Raw genomic sequence first — 14425 nt, forward strand, 5'->3', positions numbered from 1 at the left:
GATTTTAAACTTCAATTGTTTTACCGACAGAATCTCTGAATAATTATTTTGCTGGTAAATTCTGTTGGTATATCGATTAGAGTTTGGAATCGAGCAAATACGAAGTACAAGATGGCTATTGTTCTCACGTAGCAACAGTCTGATAGTATTTCAGATTCGCTTGATTTCAAACTTAGTTCCCTTGGTTTAATTACTGATTTATCAGCTGGATCAAAATTTAAAGAAAATGAAGATCAAGTGAAGCGCGTAAGTTTGACCTCTGCTTAATTTTTTTATCTCTACACTCATCTTTTTCAACTTCCATGTCACATTTCGTATAAATGCTAATAAATCTTTGTTTTTTTTTTTTTTTTTTTTTTTTTTTTTGATAAATTCTCTTAAACGTCGCACAAGAATTTTTCGTTCGCGAGGAGGTGCAAAAATGGCCACTTTTTGACTTAGGTCAAAATTTGCAAATTTGGGGTTAGCCCCAACTTAACCACACTTTTAATCCAACATGAATTTTATTTTAATATTACTGACCTCTGATGGTGGATCTGCGATACTGTACTTAATGATTGTAAACTATCTTATCGACTTCTCATCTATATTAATAATATAGGAATATTAAATATTATTAGGAATATTAGGAATATTAAATAACAGTTAAATACTGAAATATATGTTATTTGATTTGTTTTAGAACGAAGCTCATTCTCTGGAGTGAAACTTTTAGTTTCTCTTTCTTACGCGATAAAGGAGAGGTGCAAGGATTTAAATATTTATAACATTATGACCTTTATTCTTTAAGCATGAAAATATTTTAAATACAAGCATATAAATATTACATATAAATATTTCTATTTACATATACATCAAGTAAATTTACATATACATTTTCATCTTGGTAAAAAGAACATGTAAATTATCGTAGTAACTATTACGTATTTTAACGCGAAATCTCGTTTCATAAAAATTTTCATTCAAATACGTAAACACATAATATTCATAAATTTATAAGAACAATTTTGTCCGTAGGTATTTGGTAGCGCAATGAGAAGATGTTAACGGCGCAAAAGGGAAACGATACGGGGGCTTCCGGGTCGAGCGGAAAGCCCTCGGTATCTCCGAACAAACCAATGTCAGGCAAAGTGACAAATTGGTTTTCAAATACCAAGAATCAAAATCGGAATCAGACGGAATCCAGCGAACCGTCTCTCTGTTCTTCCCTAAAGGACCTATTCAAGAAGTAATGGGGAAGAACAAATGCTAATAAATGTTAAGTGTCTCTAGTTTAATTAACACTTCTTTATCTTTATCTTTATTAACACTTATTTATTTAAGAATTTATTCAGAGATTAACACGACCTAATAGATGACTGACAATCTGGTGTAATTCAAATTAACGAGCTATACTTTCCTTGTACTTTCTTATTGCTATACCTCTACAATATTCTTTTATCGTATCTGTCGATTTTAATCTCACACAAATATCTAATAAATGTGTATACAGTAGTTGACGAAAATATTAGATAGAAGATTTTTGCGAATATATATTATGTGTGTTAGTGTTTTTCTTCACTTCACTTCAATGTAACGAGACGTGTCTATCATGATTACACCGGTAAAAATTGAGACTAATTTGGAAATATATATATATATGTCGGAGATGTAGAGACATCGAGCCTTTCTTTTGGAAGATTTCTCAATACTTGGGCTCGGGGTGACATAACTGGTCGCCGAACGTAGCCACCGTCACGGGATAAACGAAATGTTTTACAAAGGAGGTTCCAGTGTTAAGGGATACGCTGTATAAACAATCAAGTCTTGATCAGGAGCAATGCTGGTTTATGTGGAACTGCCTAGTTACGGCGCTTGGGAATTTGTTGATATTCCCGATCGATATGTATTTGATATATGTAACTGTATCTGTCATTTATTTTGCAATCTCCTTGGAGAGTTTACTGTCATCGTCTTGGAGTCAGTCTTAGAGAAACCCTGTGCCTGAGTGAACGTGTCAGTGTGCTATCAAAAATATATTAAAACGTACAGAAAGTTTCCCGTTGACCGTGGATTCGTTACAGAACCCAAGAATATTATTTAAAGCATTTGTTTACTTATTGTTTGTTATCTTAGTTAACCGTTAAACTAATTATTTATCAAACTTTGTAAAGAAATATAATTTTATGAAAATACAACCTTTATTGAACATCATGATGGCAAATGCTAACGAAGAATTGTCTCGCGCTCGAAATCCAAACGACAATTCGACATATATAATAATAAATAATTTGGAAACAAGAGGATCTAGAAGAGATTTATGTTACAAATAGATAGGAATCGCAAAGCCGCAAGAACGCACATAATACGCAAAAATCTATTAGGTAATCCAAATACTAACAAAGGTTTATTGCATTTTCGCGTTCGACACTGTACTCCTACTCCGCAAGTCCTCGAACATTTCTCCCAGCCGCTCCAAGCGCTCCAACCTCCGTCTCTCGGTTTATTTAGTATTATACCGAAATCGAAGCTCTTTCTATTCGTCGACTGACATCGACCGTTTATACACCACTGAAATATTTATACTGTACTGTATATAACGTGTATTGATACATGATAACATACTAATCGTGTCTACTATGGTACGTATGCTATTTATTCGCTACTAATTATCGTAATTAATTAAAAAAATTGTTTCCTTGCGAGATAACTCTTTAACGCGTCCGCAGTGAGAAGTGCAACGAAGGCAGTTATAAACGCGTTGATTAAACCGTGCTAATCGTTCATTTCGTTTTCGTTATACTTATCGTTCATCAGTAGACTGTAGATATCTACGCAAATTCGTATCTCCATGAATACGACTTAAAAAGTGGGCTCTAGATAAACAATTGTTCCGTTATTATTTATTGCCATTTCGGCATCCTGTGCATCTTCTCGTCTGCGAATCTTTTTTATATAAATATTATATAATTATAATATTATATAATTATTATATAATATTAATATAAAATATTATATAATATTATATGTATAATATTATATATTATAATTATATTTTATATAAATATAAAACGTATAAACGTAAAACTCCGCGGTTTAATTATTAGTAACCAAGTTAAACTACCTGCTGTCGCTTTACCTTCGAGTCACCGCATAATGTACCCTCCAGAGGCGGTCCCTTCTTAGTCTTGCATGTTTCAGACACGTTACTGTTACCGCACCACAGACGAGAACACGGTTCCGCCACGTCGAAGGTCTTGCAGTGCTCGTAACTGAATTCGATGGAAAACTCGTTATCGAAAGGCCGAGCAACGATAATTTGCGTATGAAACGTACCCTTCGCCGAATTCCATGCGACACTGCTCGTCCATCGTAAACGTCTCGCGAATGGTGTCTCTCAGTTGGGAGAGGCCATCGTGCTTCGGCTTATTCGACAAACAGGACCACCGTCTGCAAGTACCTATTTTAGGAGTATGTAATTCTAAGAAGGATATTCTTGTGTAGAACGAGCATCCTTACCTCACTCTACGATGGAACTCCTTTTTCGAGCAAGGGGACCAATAAAAATGATGGAACGTGGCAGCGACCATCGGTGCCATCACGCTTCCTCGAGATCCCTCTTCCTTGCACGCGTTTCCGGTCGTTTCGTCTCCGTCGTGAGTCAGACCTAGACTACGGGAAACACGTTTGTGTCGTTGTCGAAGCGGACAAAGAAATAATCTTGTTGGCGTTTGTAGGAGATTACGCAGGAGCGGCTCTCTTGGTAGTTTTGTGCAAAAAAACCGTCACGAAGCATTCGTTGTCCTCGTTATCTCGTTGTCAAGCACTTTCGATCGCTTCTTTCTTTTTCGCACGATCAACCTTGTACGTTTCTTAGGTGGAACAACGCGAGTTACATCGACCAACGCGCAAAGAAACGCGATTCTGTTCGGAAGAAACGTTGTTCACCTTCGTACGTTCTCTGCGCGCGCGTTCATTGGCAAAAGGAAAAAGAAAGAAGAAAAACTAGTAACATGGAAACCTCCTCGCTCTGGAAAAGTCTTTTCATACGGTAAGCGATTTTCTAATATTTCCAGATTACAAAGTTAGATGCTCCTTTCTCTTTGGTTCCTTTAATTTCCCGTTTCGTCATTAGTATCGCGCTATTTACTTTCTATTTGAATGCGAGAAATACCAGCATATTGTTTGTGGCATCTATGCGACAGCTAATGCAACCTTGTAATATTATTTTCTATGAGGACGGACGAGTTGCGAGCCACGGTTTCCTTTGCAAAGTCAACACTCGCGACGAGTACCGTACGATGCGATAAAAAGAAATTTGACGCTGAGAAACAGGGTCAAGGTCAACTTTGCGTCCCACTTTTTTAAATCTCCGTCGATCCAGAAGCGTAGAATTCCTCTATACTGTGATTTTACTACAATTTTTCTACATCCTCCGTGTAGCGAATAAGTATAATGGCAATAAGAACGCGCTAATGTTAAATATAAATATAAACGCAGTATCGCTTTTGTCTCAAAAAGCAAACGTCATTTTTTGGAGACAAAAGCGAGGAACGAAACAAGAGGATCTAGAAGAGATTTATGTTACAAATAGATAGGAATCGCAAAGCCGCAAGAACGCACATAATACGCAAAGATCTATGGCAGATTCAAAGTACAGTACTCGTTGTGATATTCGGTAAAGATAATAAGTTCTCCTATGGAGATTTCATTTTTCAAATTATTCTCGTAAAAGTGCGTATTTGCATAAATAAATAGCACACGGTCTCTGCGTAAATACCCAGGCCAGTTATAAATATTTCAGTTTGCCAACGATATCCCAACATGTGGGACACTCACATGTGTGCTACTTCGTGAGCGATGATAAAGGCGCTGGTCAAGCCTTCGTCTCGATTTAACGCGCACGATCTCGCGGGATCGCATACTCCTGACACAGGTGCGTAACCGGAAGGACCTCCTATATCTAACCGCGTCAACCATACAGCAACATCGTGATTTACGTCCTTCGAGGACAGCATCTTTCTGTTCCATTTGTTCACGTTCTCGAGAGATCGTCTGGCATCGCCACGGCGGACCTACGACAACGTTTAATATTTTCTTAATAAAAGCTAGCAAATATTACGAATATATTATATTTATTATTACATCATGCATTATATACTATATATAAATATTCGTCAATGATAATAAATATATGTGCAAGTAATCGTGTTGTTGATTGTAATCAAATGTAACTTGTAACGTTGTTAGTATTTTAATCTTTCTGAAAAATGTTGAAATGTTGATTCAACGGCAGAGAAGAATAGCAGAAAAAGAAAAGTAAAAGGAATCGCAAGTGTCGTATATCAATGGTATTATCATAGGTCTATAACATTAAATTAAGATTCTTAAGAGATGAAAAAGGTTTAATAGTCGATTATACAGATATTTCGGATACACGATAAATGCGAGGTTTGTCAATGATTCGTGAAGATTGTTTGTTTGGAAATTTGTTTCCAAGGGATCGTTCACGGTTGTCCAATTTAACAAAATGGAACTCGTTGCATTTTATCGATCTAAAACGTCGTGCGCAGATATTTTGACCTATATAATTTATATACCATACACTGTACAGATAAGTAGAAAATAAAATAATTGACACTTAAATGATTTAATTTAATGGAAATCGCTTACCATACCGTCTCGTTTTTCCGCGTATAAAATCATTCGTACGATCACTAGAATCATGTTGGATTCGAGCGATGGATCCATGTAAATTGCACTGACCTAGAATTAAAATACGTACGAAAATGTAACAGGCGTTAAAACAGTATTACAGCCTTACAAATAAATTATTATTCAAAACTCTCGTAAATACATCGTATCTTATATAATTTTCTTAAAAAATTAATTTTATTCGTTATATTTATCTTAGGAAATGTACGTTATTAATCTCAACAGCATTGGAAAACCAATTACCGAATGGCTGAAATTAATCGATTACAAAATTCCATTACGGTTTCCCGGTTGCTTGCGTACATATGTAGAAGGAGGTATTCTATATCTAAGTATAATAACAGAATTTCGTTTGGTATTACTTACGATGTTTAAAAGAGCCAAGATATATTGCTGTACTCGAATTCCATGAAAATCTACCACGGAGTAATCAGCAGCTATTCCAAGCTCTAGCCATCGTGGCGGCGAATCCTTAGCAGCTGGTCTTTTCTCTAGAAATGACTTATCTTAGAAATCGACTTATCTTCCACGAAATTAGAAAGTCTACTCGACTCGACTTGATAGCTTAAACGCATGGTTATTAAAAGCATAAATTAATATCTACGAGCAAGTATTCGTGGAATAATTATTATGATATAAATAATTATTTCAAAAGTATAATTTCAAAAATATCAATTCGGTATCACCGTGAATTTCATCCTGCAAATTTCTTTAAAATTCTTGACAAATTTTGGTAAACGTATTCCTCCAGCAAATTTTTCTATTTTTCTATTTTTTTACATTAAATTAGGCAAGATAGATAAATATTCGTGCAATGGACAATATACATATGTGTAATAGACAGGGGATAATGAAATAAATTAAAAACAGCGAAATATAAATGAACGTGTAGAAGATCAAGCGAGAGTGGAACGCAATAGGGAGAATAATTGTAAACCGAGTTCCTTTTAAGGCTGAAGATGAGCTATTCTTATATTACATGCTGTTATTATTACTTTTGTACACGATAGATTGGAATATCAGTACAATTTCTTTCTTTCAGTAATATTCGATGATTCGTTAATTTATTAACCGCTATATTGTACGTGGCAAGTAGAAAAGCAACGATCGTACAAGAATGGCATTTGGAAAAATATTTGACTTACTTGATAATCTGTTCCTTTGCCATTTAGGACCAGAGAAGTATCCAATTTCCTCGGGATTTACGTCGATCGATAATTCTTCCACTATTGTATCGTTGTATTCTGTGGAGACATCGTCTTTTTCATCGTACAGAATCAATTTCTCAGCTTCTGAGTATTCCACGTCGAAGACGTCACCGGAAAGATTATAAAATCCCTGAACATCGTGGCTTAAGGAATCGCGTTTGCTTCGTTTCGACTTTCTCTTACTTTCTTCAACTTCAAATTTATTCGATTTCCCTGTAACCGAATTATCAACGTTTTACCACGTTTGCCTGTCTTATCTTCGCTATTCTCGTTACGGATAAAATGAAAAAATAGTTGCAAAATTTCTGAAATTGTAAATACGACCAGACTGGAACGTATCAACGACATATACGGTGTCACAAAATTGTGACAAGTCAATATTCCAGTTGTTAGTTTGTTGAATTTACGCCACCGCTGATTAAACGTATCACGCTTTAATAGAAAATTCAATTTCCCAGCGGGGAAAATGGAATTTTGCGCTAATTAAAGTATTGCGCTTTTGTACAAAATTCCATTGTTTTCTGTTGCCCGCGAAAATGCAATTTTACGACGGACATTTCAGACAAATTTCCATCAGACGGCTTTCCATCCGTAAAAAAGCATGCTATCTATAAAAGTGTCAATGGAAATTGATCAAAGTAACGTCAAACAAAGCCGTTTAAACAGCGAGGTAAATAGACCAATTGCTTTTAACAAAACCTGCTCTTCGTTGCTCTTAACCGTCACTTTCACTTTTAAATATCAATCGGCGCTGTTCCTCATTAAAATTTCGATTTAAATCGAACGAGAAATACAGCGTAACACTTGGAATTTTCTATCGTTTCTCAACCATACTTCGAACATTTACGTCGCATTCTTCGATCCATAGGATCGCGATGTTGGATTCTTCGATTTCGATACAAAAACGTTTCACAGCTTTCGACGCGGGCAATTTAATTAAGAGAACAAATAATTTGTTTATAAACTGCCAATTACGTGCCTTGAATTTCCGATATATGCAATAAATTTCATTGCTACTCGACCTAAATGGGTCATAAAGTTGCAACCGTGTAAACCGTGCTACGTAATTTTATTGCATTCAATTTTCCACGTTTCCAACAATTTATCAAATTAGAATTTATCCGCGCATCGTACGAAATTTTTCATAAAAATTGATTAATAATAGTAGATATATAGGTCCTCGTATTCGTAAAACAGATTTTTAATCCGTAAACAACGAGTCGTGGAAATTACGATACGATCGATTTTCAACTTAGCAAAATTTGTTTCCATTTGATATTCACATCCAGATTGTATTTCCTTTGTAATAAATTAATTATACAATTAAATAAATTTATTATTCGAACCGATATTCAGATACAGTTCGAGTATACTTGATAAATTTTCAGACTCGATTCTCCAAGTCGAAAATGAGAACGTTTTATCCTATACTTTTTCTTCATTTTTCCACAAGGATTCGCGTTGTTCTCGCTTTCAGACGTTGTTCGGTTGCATCCTGTATATACGGGGTGTGCCAAATTTAAACCGCCAAATTGTAAGGAGTTGATTTACAGACAAGAAGAAGAAGAAGAAGGAAGAATTTTATATAATGTTCGTCAACGGACGTTTCTTTACAGAATTCCAAACGAGTATCGTTCGTACGAAGCAGGTAGCGACGCGTTTTCCATCGCAGCGTGCAAAGGTTCGCTGTATTATCGTGTCAGCGCAGTTGCATGCTTTTTATCATGCGACAACAAGCCCGTGTCGTTAATAGCTACAATAATGATACAATGCAAAATAATTATCTAGTATCTTTGATTGGTCGTTGGAGAACGTTGTCCGTGTGCTCGGATAGAAGCCTGACATCGATCAACGATGAGATTAATACGATCTCGTACACACAGTTGCCACCAATTCGATCGAGTTCCAAAAACCGCGTGTTTTTACTCGTTGCGCTAGTTGTTCACGCGAACTCGCATCTCCAGAATAAACCTTCCGTTTTACAGTTGCGAAATCATAAATACAGAAAAGAAAACGCAGTTCTTGAAAGTCTGACGAAACGCTGATAATACGGTCAATTGTCGCGTGCCGTGGAATGGAAAATTCGTCGTTACTTGTTTCATACGTACGATACTTGTTTGTAACTGTGGAAAAACGCGTTTATTGCCCAGCTTCGTACGACATGTTTTTCGGTAAATATTTACAAAGCGGACAATCTCGCCATATTCAACGGCTTTGAAATATGTTTGCCAAGGCTAATATTCCGAACAACTTTTTCCTGTAATACTCTTTACCGTCGCTCTGCTTTCCGCGATATTCGCAGCAATTTCTGTCTCGACGACGGCGATGATTTCGTAGTTTCGCTTTTCTCGATATCACTGCTAAAGCTTTTCCTACCTCGAATAACGACGCAAAGCTTCGTATGAATCGTATCTATCCTGTTACTTGATTCGCGAATTTAATTCACGGTAGCCTCAGTGATGTTTCTTCTCTGTGCGAGTTGAAAATGATTATCAGAAATGCATATATATATATAAATGTACGGACATCAACGTCCGAGAAGTTCGTCCAGGCCAAACGGTAACGCGTACAGGAAACATTTGTTCAAAATGACTTTGACTTTGGCGATATTTTCAAATTGGAATTAGCTAATGGTCGTTCGCTTTCTAAATGATTATTTCTTTTTCTTCTTTTTGCCTGCAGATTAAGCCCTCTCTGTTTGACGGTTTAAATTTATTAAATTAAATTTATTAAACCGAATATATATATATTCGTTTGTACTACGATTACTCTCATACTCTATGTATGGTATTATCATATCGACGCTATCAGTTCTTACAGTATCACGATCAGAGTCATTTTTAGAATAGAAGAAGCAATTAACGGCGGATCGCAAAGTAAGAAGCTTATAACATAATTGGCAAGGAAGTCGGTAAATCGATCAACCAATCACCTACATCCAACCGTCTAACGAAAGATGAAAAGCCATCGCGATAACGATCCTTCTCACCTGCAGGATTTTCCGGATTCACAGACACGAAGCTCGAATTATTCCTGATCGACCACCACTTTTCGTTTTTCGGCTGAAACATCACATGCTGGCCATTCGTCAGCGGCTGAACGAAGAACGATCTCTGCCCGATCAACATCAAGGCGTACACTTCTTCTTCGCATATCGTCACGACGACGAAGGAACTCGCGTCTCCTTCCAAGCTGCCTTGTCGAAGATCGCAGTTCGCCTTGGCGTTACGTCGCTCGGACTTGGTTTTACCCCGGCGCACCCAATTCACGGTGAAATTCGACGACAGTATCAATCGATCGTTGGCCATGGTCCTTACGGTCCAGTTACTGATCTCGAGGAACACCGGCTCTTGGTGGAGATACTCGCGCCAAGTTTCTCGGTCTTCGTGGGTCGATCTTCTGTTCCGCGCGCTCTCATTCGGGATCACTCGAGGGTAAACGATCTCGTAGTCCTGCAAGCTTTGCAGAAAGTCGCTCATTCGCGATTTAGTAGCGATCGTGCCGAGCAGCCACGTGGCGAGGAGAAAACTGGGAAGTTTCGATCGCGTCATGTCTCGCGCGCTTTGATCGAAATTTCAATAGGATTTTCTGGCTACCCAAAACTCGCCAGGCATGCTCGTTCACTCGCAGACGTAGTTATCGCGATGAAAGCAGCTAGTTCGCAGACCCGATATTCTCATTTCATTTCGCCGGTTCGTAACGCGTTCGAAACGCCGTGTCATATAGACGCGGATGCGACGATACTCTCGCGATCTAACATTTTCAATGCCTCGCGCTTTATCACGTAGCTCGCGCGGAAGTAATACGAAGGTGAATCGTTGGTTTTAATACACAGGGTGTTGTTTAATCGATCGTATAATGGAGAAGGGAACGATTCTACGGTACGCCAGAGATGAAATGAAATCATAGAATGCAGTGGTTTTGTAGGTAGTGCTTTATCGAAAAGATTAACCGTGAATATTTGCTCGACCTATTTATACCAAATTGATACAGAATCTTAAAATACAGACGAATCTTTCTCAATTTCCTTCGATCATCGTCTCTAGGCGTAGGAAACTGCCTCGTTGAATTCGAACGTTTCTCGATTTCCTTCGACGTCTTTCAATTTCTTCTTTTTTCAATCGCCGTTCGCCTTCTCAAAGCTGTCTTCGAACAGAATTCTTAGAACGACTTCCAATTCCTTTCGATTCGTCCAATCGTTTAGCTTTACGAAACTGTTTCGCTAAACTCCTTTTTCCACTGTACTTGCGTATCGTAACAAGCTCGTCGGCGGTAACTCGCGTCGATTAACGATTCACCACCAGTAAAGTAACCGGGAATGCAGCAAACTAGTAGTCGGTAGAACGAAGCGGAACGTAAGTGGAGCGAGCGATAAGAGCGATCGCGACAATCGCACGCCTCGCCGTGCGATTCCCACGCGAACGAATCATCAAATTCGAGCCAAAGATTCTCACTAACTCGAAGATTCGCGCCAGTGTTTTCCACGCGCGCGTCACAGAAATTCGAACGACTTTCGCGAAAAGGACGGAAGGATAAGACGATCGATCGGATTTCGGGTCGATAGCGATACCCCCGGACAGAAGGTTTCGACGAAAAAGTAGAGTAGACGCGACGAAGGAGCGTCGTGCAGCAACTGGTGGCCAATTTTTCCACCACGTGGCACCACGTGGAAATTTAAACGTTTCCCATGAAAATGATGCACCATCGGTGAAAGTAAAATACGATAATTAATCGGTCGTCGAGTCGAACGTGATATTCCGGATAAAATTTTTCGATGAAAAAAGTGGAGTAAACGCGACGAACGAGCTTCGTGCTACGACTGGAAGCCACATGGACGGATGAACGCGGCTGGAAACGCACGCGAGTGCAGCGGCGAATTGTGCGTAAGAGTAAGCGCGAACGCGAGACTGGAAAAAGCACCAGCGCTTACCGCCCACTGAAGTTCTAATAATGGCAGCTTTATGTGCAATCACCGAGAAACGAGGATGCTGGCGAACGCATTGTTCGACCCCGACCGAGACGATTTAACAAGGGCCGAGGATTTCATCTTGAACGTTGCTCTCGACCCCACCAGAATTCTTCGCTTTCCCTTGAACCGCGAACTCGAGAATATCGTATTCAGTAAGGCGACGAATCTAATGAACGGGAATTAAATCTGTTCCGACAGCTTCCTTTGCCTGGATGAAAGAATAAGTACGAGAGATAAATTATGTGAGATAATGCACAGTGACTGGCAGAAAAGTCATATCTACTTACGTGTATGAATTCTAAGTAAAATTTATATTAAACATTTCTTTTTTTGCCTATTACACACTTTTTTTTATTTTCTATTCTACGATATCTGTCACACGTTTACTCGTCTCGTCGATTAGAATTCAGTTTTATAAAATTACAGCATTTCTTCTTCAAATTTTCTTCAGGGCTTTCGATATTTGCGATGCTCAGTGCGTGGTGGGTGTGCAGCTACAGCTAACAATATCTTGTATATCAGTATCTTTTATAATCTTATACAGTGGCTGTGAAAAGGTATTTATATGCGTTAGGTTGTCCCAAAAGTTTCTTTAGTTTTATAAGGAAATATAATGTTATTATTATTGAATTCTGTATGAATAAAATAAAATGGATTCTATTACTACAAAATAGATCATACATAATTCAATACAATAATATGATAGAAAAAATGTACATTTATTATTTCCTCACAAAACGAAAGAAACTTTTATGCCAACCTAATGCTAATACTTACGTATCTCTATCTTTTCCAATTTCTTTTCATCAGCCGTTACATTTCGCTTTCAACTAGTGTCAATAGTTCGTAGTCATACGATAGTACTATCAAGTGACGCGAAATTTATCTGTCCATCTGCATAGTGGGTGGTTTTCGACCAGTGACTTTAAATGATTTTCCACTTTCTTCATATTTTTGCTTAGATTCCGCTTCGCTTAAAAAGATTCACATGTATCGATATGAAAATTATTGGAAGATATTCTAGCAACTTGCAAGAGTATTCAAGAATTTTTGAGCACACTTTTTAAAACACGAGAACGTAAACAGATATTGCATGATCCTAAACGATCCAGCGTGTAAATGTCGGTAAGGCTTTTGCAGACAGAGGACAATTAATATGCTTTCAATTAATATAATTGATTAACACGCTGGGATAAACACAATAGTAGAAATAATACAGAAATACTTTTTGTAGCCACTGTAAGTAGCTGTTGGGTACAGTATTGTTCAAAAGTAGACAGACGCTCGATTACTTTTGGCAAAATGTACTTTACTCGCAAGATTATGCGTAAATGGACTGCAAAATTTCATAACAGTTAAACGTAAAACGGACAATAGCCTACGTTTTGTAAAATGGTTTATCGAAATTAGGAGATAAAGAATTTCAGATAAGTAAGAGTGTAAAAAAGAAGAGAAAGATGGTTTTAATATTAATTTTAAAAATATTAAAAGGGACATTTCTGATTTTCTTATCCGTTGATAAATTGTTGTTTGAATAATTGCTTCTTGGAATAAAAATTATTTCTTTTCATTTTATTTGCGTTTTACACGACGAGATGAATGGCAACGAACGAGATGCAAAATGAGAGATGCTTAGCATCGAGGCATTACGCGTGGGCGATAGATTAGTATGACTCTTCAGAAAGAAATTACATTACGCTTAACGACGATCGTTATTCTTTCCTGGAATGGTTTTATTTCCTCTTAACAAGGCGATGTCGTCTCGCGTTTTCTGCGAAAAATAAAAAAATTCCATTCTTTGCCTTAGTTTTCATTATATGCTATCGCACGATAAATCATATCCCTTTGTTCACGGATGTGGAAATTTAATTAAAACCGATTCCTAGAAACGAATATGCGTTTTCCATTGGAACAAAACCCTATATCCCGTTAAAAACTTCCAGGAATTCAAGAACTTTGTAATTTTCCGTTTGACGATGTCGGATCTACATTCAACCTAAGCTCTCTCGATTTCTACGAAAATGATAATACGCAGATTTCCAGGATGCTGTTGAAAGAACAGAATGCACGAGTATAAACTGAATGCTTTCATTTAGGCAGTGTAATTACGTTAATTGGTTACAGCTGTAAACGCGCTGGTATAAACTATATAGTTTAAGCGATTTAGTAGATACCCGATCTCGCGTTTCCCTGTTTCCAGCGAAATTTTAGTATTATAAACGGAATGCGGATGTTTGTGCGTTTGAGAGAAATGTGGGTGTGTATAAACGTCCAGGTTGTACACTCTTGTTCACGAGTATCGAAAAATATGCCGATCGTTAAAATTGTTGGCTTCCTGCAAAATAATCAAAATAATTGGAAACCAATCGGAGGATACTTAAAAATTAAAGTAAAATAAAAAGAAAATTAAGGTATAATTAATAAAAGAATATTGTACAGAGATCGTACGAAGGAATTTAAATAAAAGTTGTGTACAATTTTCTAATGTTATGTGTCCACGAGAAAATTCCCATTCTATTGGGTTTTCCCAAAAATTTCTTTCCTTTTATAAGGA

General features: G+C 37.3%; 2 protein-coding genes and 2 long non-coding RNA genes across 9 annotated transcripts; 2 read left to right on the forward strand and 2 right to left on the reverse strand.

Moving 5' to 3' along the window:
• The first annotated feature begins 565 nt into the window (after positions 1-565).
• LOC126927980 (uncharacterized) lies at positions 566-1533 on the forward strand. Its single transcript, XR_007716115.1, has 2 exons — positions 566-899; positions 1018-1533. It is a non-coding gene; the product is annotated as an uncharacterized LOC126927980 (long non-coding RNA).
• On the reverse strand, positions 761-11142 carry LOC126927977 (A disintegrin and metalloproteinase with thrombospondin motifs 1-like). Of its 4 annotated transcripts, XM_050743935.1 has the most exons (6): positions 9892-11131; positions 6840-7115; positions 6061-6185; positions 5653-5745; positions 4540-5054; positions 761-1665 (listed from the first exon to the last, which is right to left on the reverse strand). In XM_050743935.1, exons 1-5 carry the CDS (start codon positions 10451-10453, stop codon positions 4815-4817), a joined length of 1296 nt encoding a protein of 431 aa, XP_050599892.1. In that variant the 5' UTR covers positions 10454-11131; the 3' UTR covers positions 761-1665; positions 4540-4814. The 4 variants fall into 4 exon arrangements, with proteins under 4 accessions (XP_050599892.1, XP_050599893.1, XP_050599894.1 ...); XM_050743936.1 differs by lacking the exon at positions 5653-5745 and having other exon boundaries at positions 9892-11135; XM_050743937.1 differs by lacking the exons at positions 761-1665; positions 4540-5054 and adding an exon at positions 5454-5534 and having other exon boundaries at positions 9892-11141.
• Positions 2472-4431, reverse strand: LOC126927978 (A disintegrin and metalloproteinase with thrombospondin motifs 14-like). Of its 3 annotated transcripts, none has more exons than XM_050743939.1 (4): positions 3499-4431; positions 3316-3429; positions 3104-3251; positions 2472-2925 (listed from the first exon to the last, which is right to left on the reverse strand). In XM_050743939.1, exons 1-4 carry the CDS (start codon positions 3576-3578, stop codon positions 2842-2844), a joined length of 426 nt encoding a protein of 141 aa, XP_050599896.1. In that variant the 5' UTR covers positions 3579-4431; the 3' UTR covers positions 2472-2841. The 3 variants fall into 3 exon arrangements, with proteins under 3 accessions (XP_050599896.1, XP_050599897.1, XP_050599898.1); XM_050743940.1 differs by having other exon boundaries at positions 3119-3251; positions 3499-4429; XM_050743941.1 differs by having other exon boundaries at positions 2472-2917; positions 3119-3251; positions 3499-4428.
• Positions 11143-12158: 1016 nt separating the features above from the next.
• On the forward strand, positions 12159-14350 carry LOC126927981 (uncharacterized). The gene is made up of 2 exons (XR_007716116.1): positions 12159-12996; positions 13106-14350. It is a non-coding gene; the product is annotated as an uncharacterized LOC126927981 (long non-coding RNA).
• Positions 14351-14425: the final 75 nt, after the last annotated feature.

Source organism: Bombus affinis, unplaced genomic scaffold (assembly GCF_024516045.1).
Source record: "Bombus affinis isolate iyBomAffi1 unplaced genomic scaffold, iyBomAffi1.2 ctg00000410.1, whole genome shotgun sequence".
NCBI classification, from domain to species: Eukaryota; Metazoa; Arthropoda; class Insecta; order Hymenoptera; family Apidae; genus Bombus; species Bombus affinis.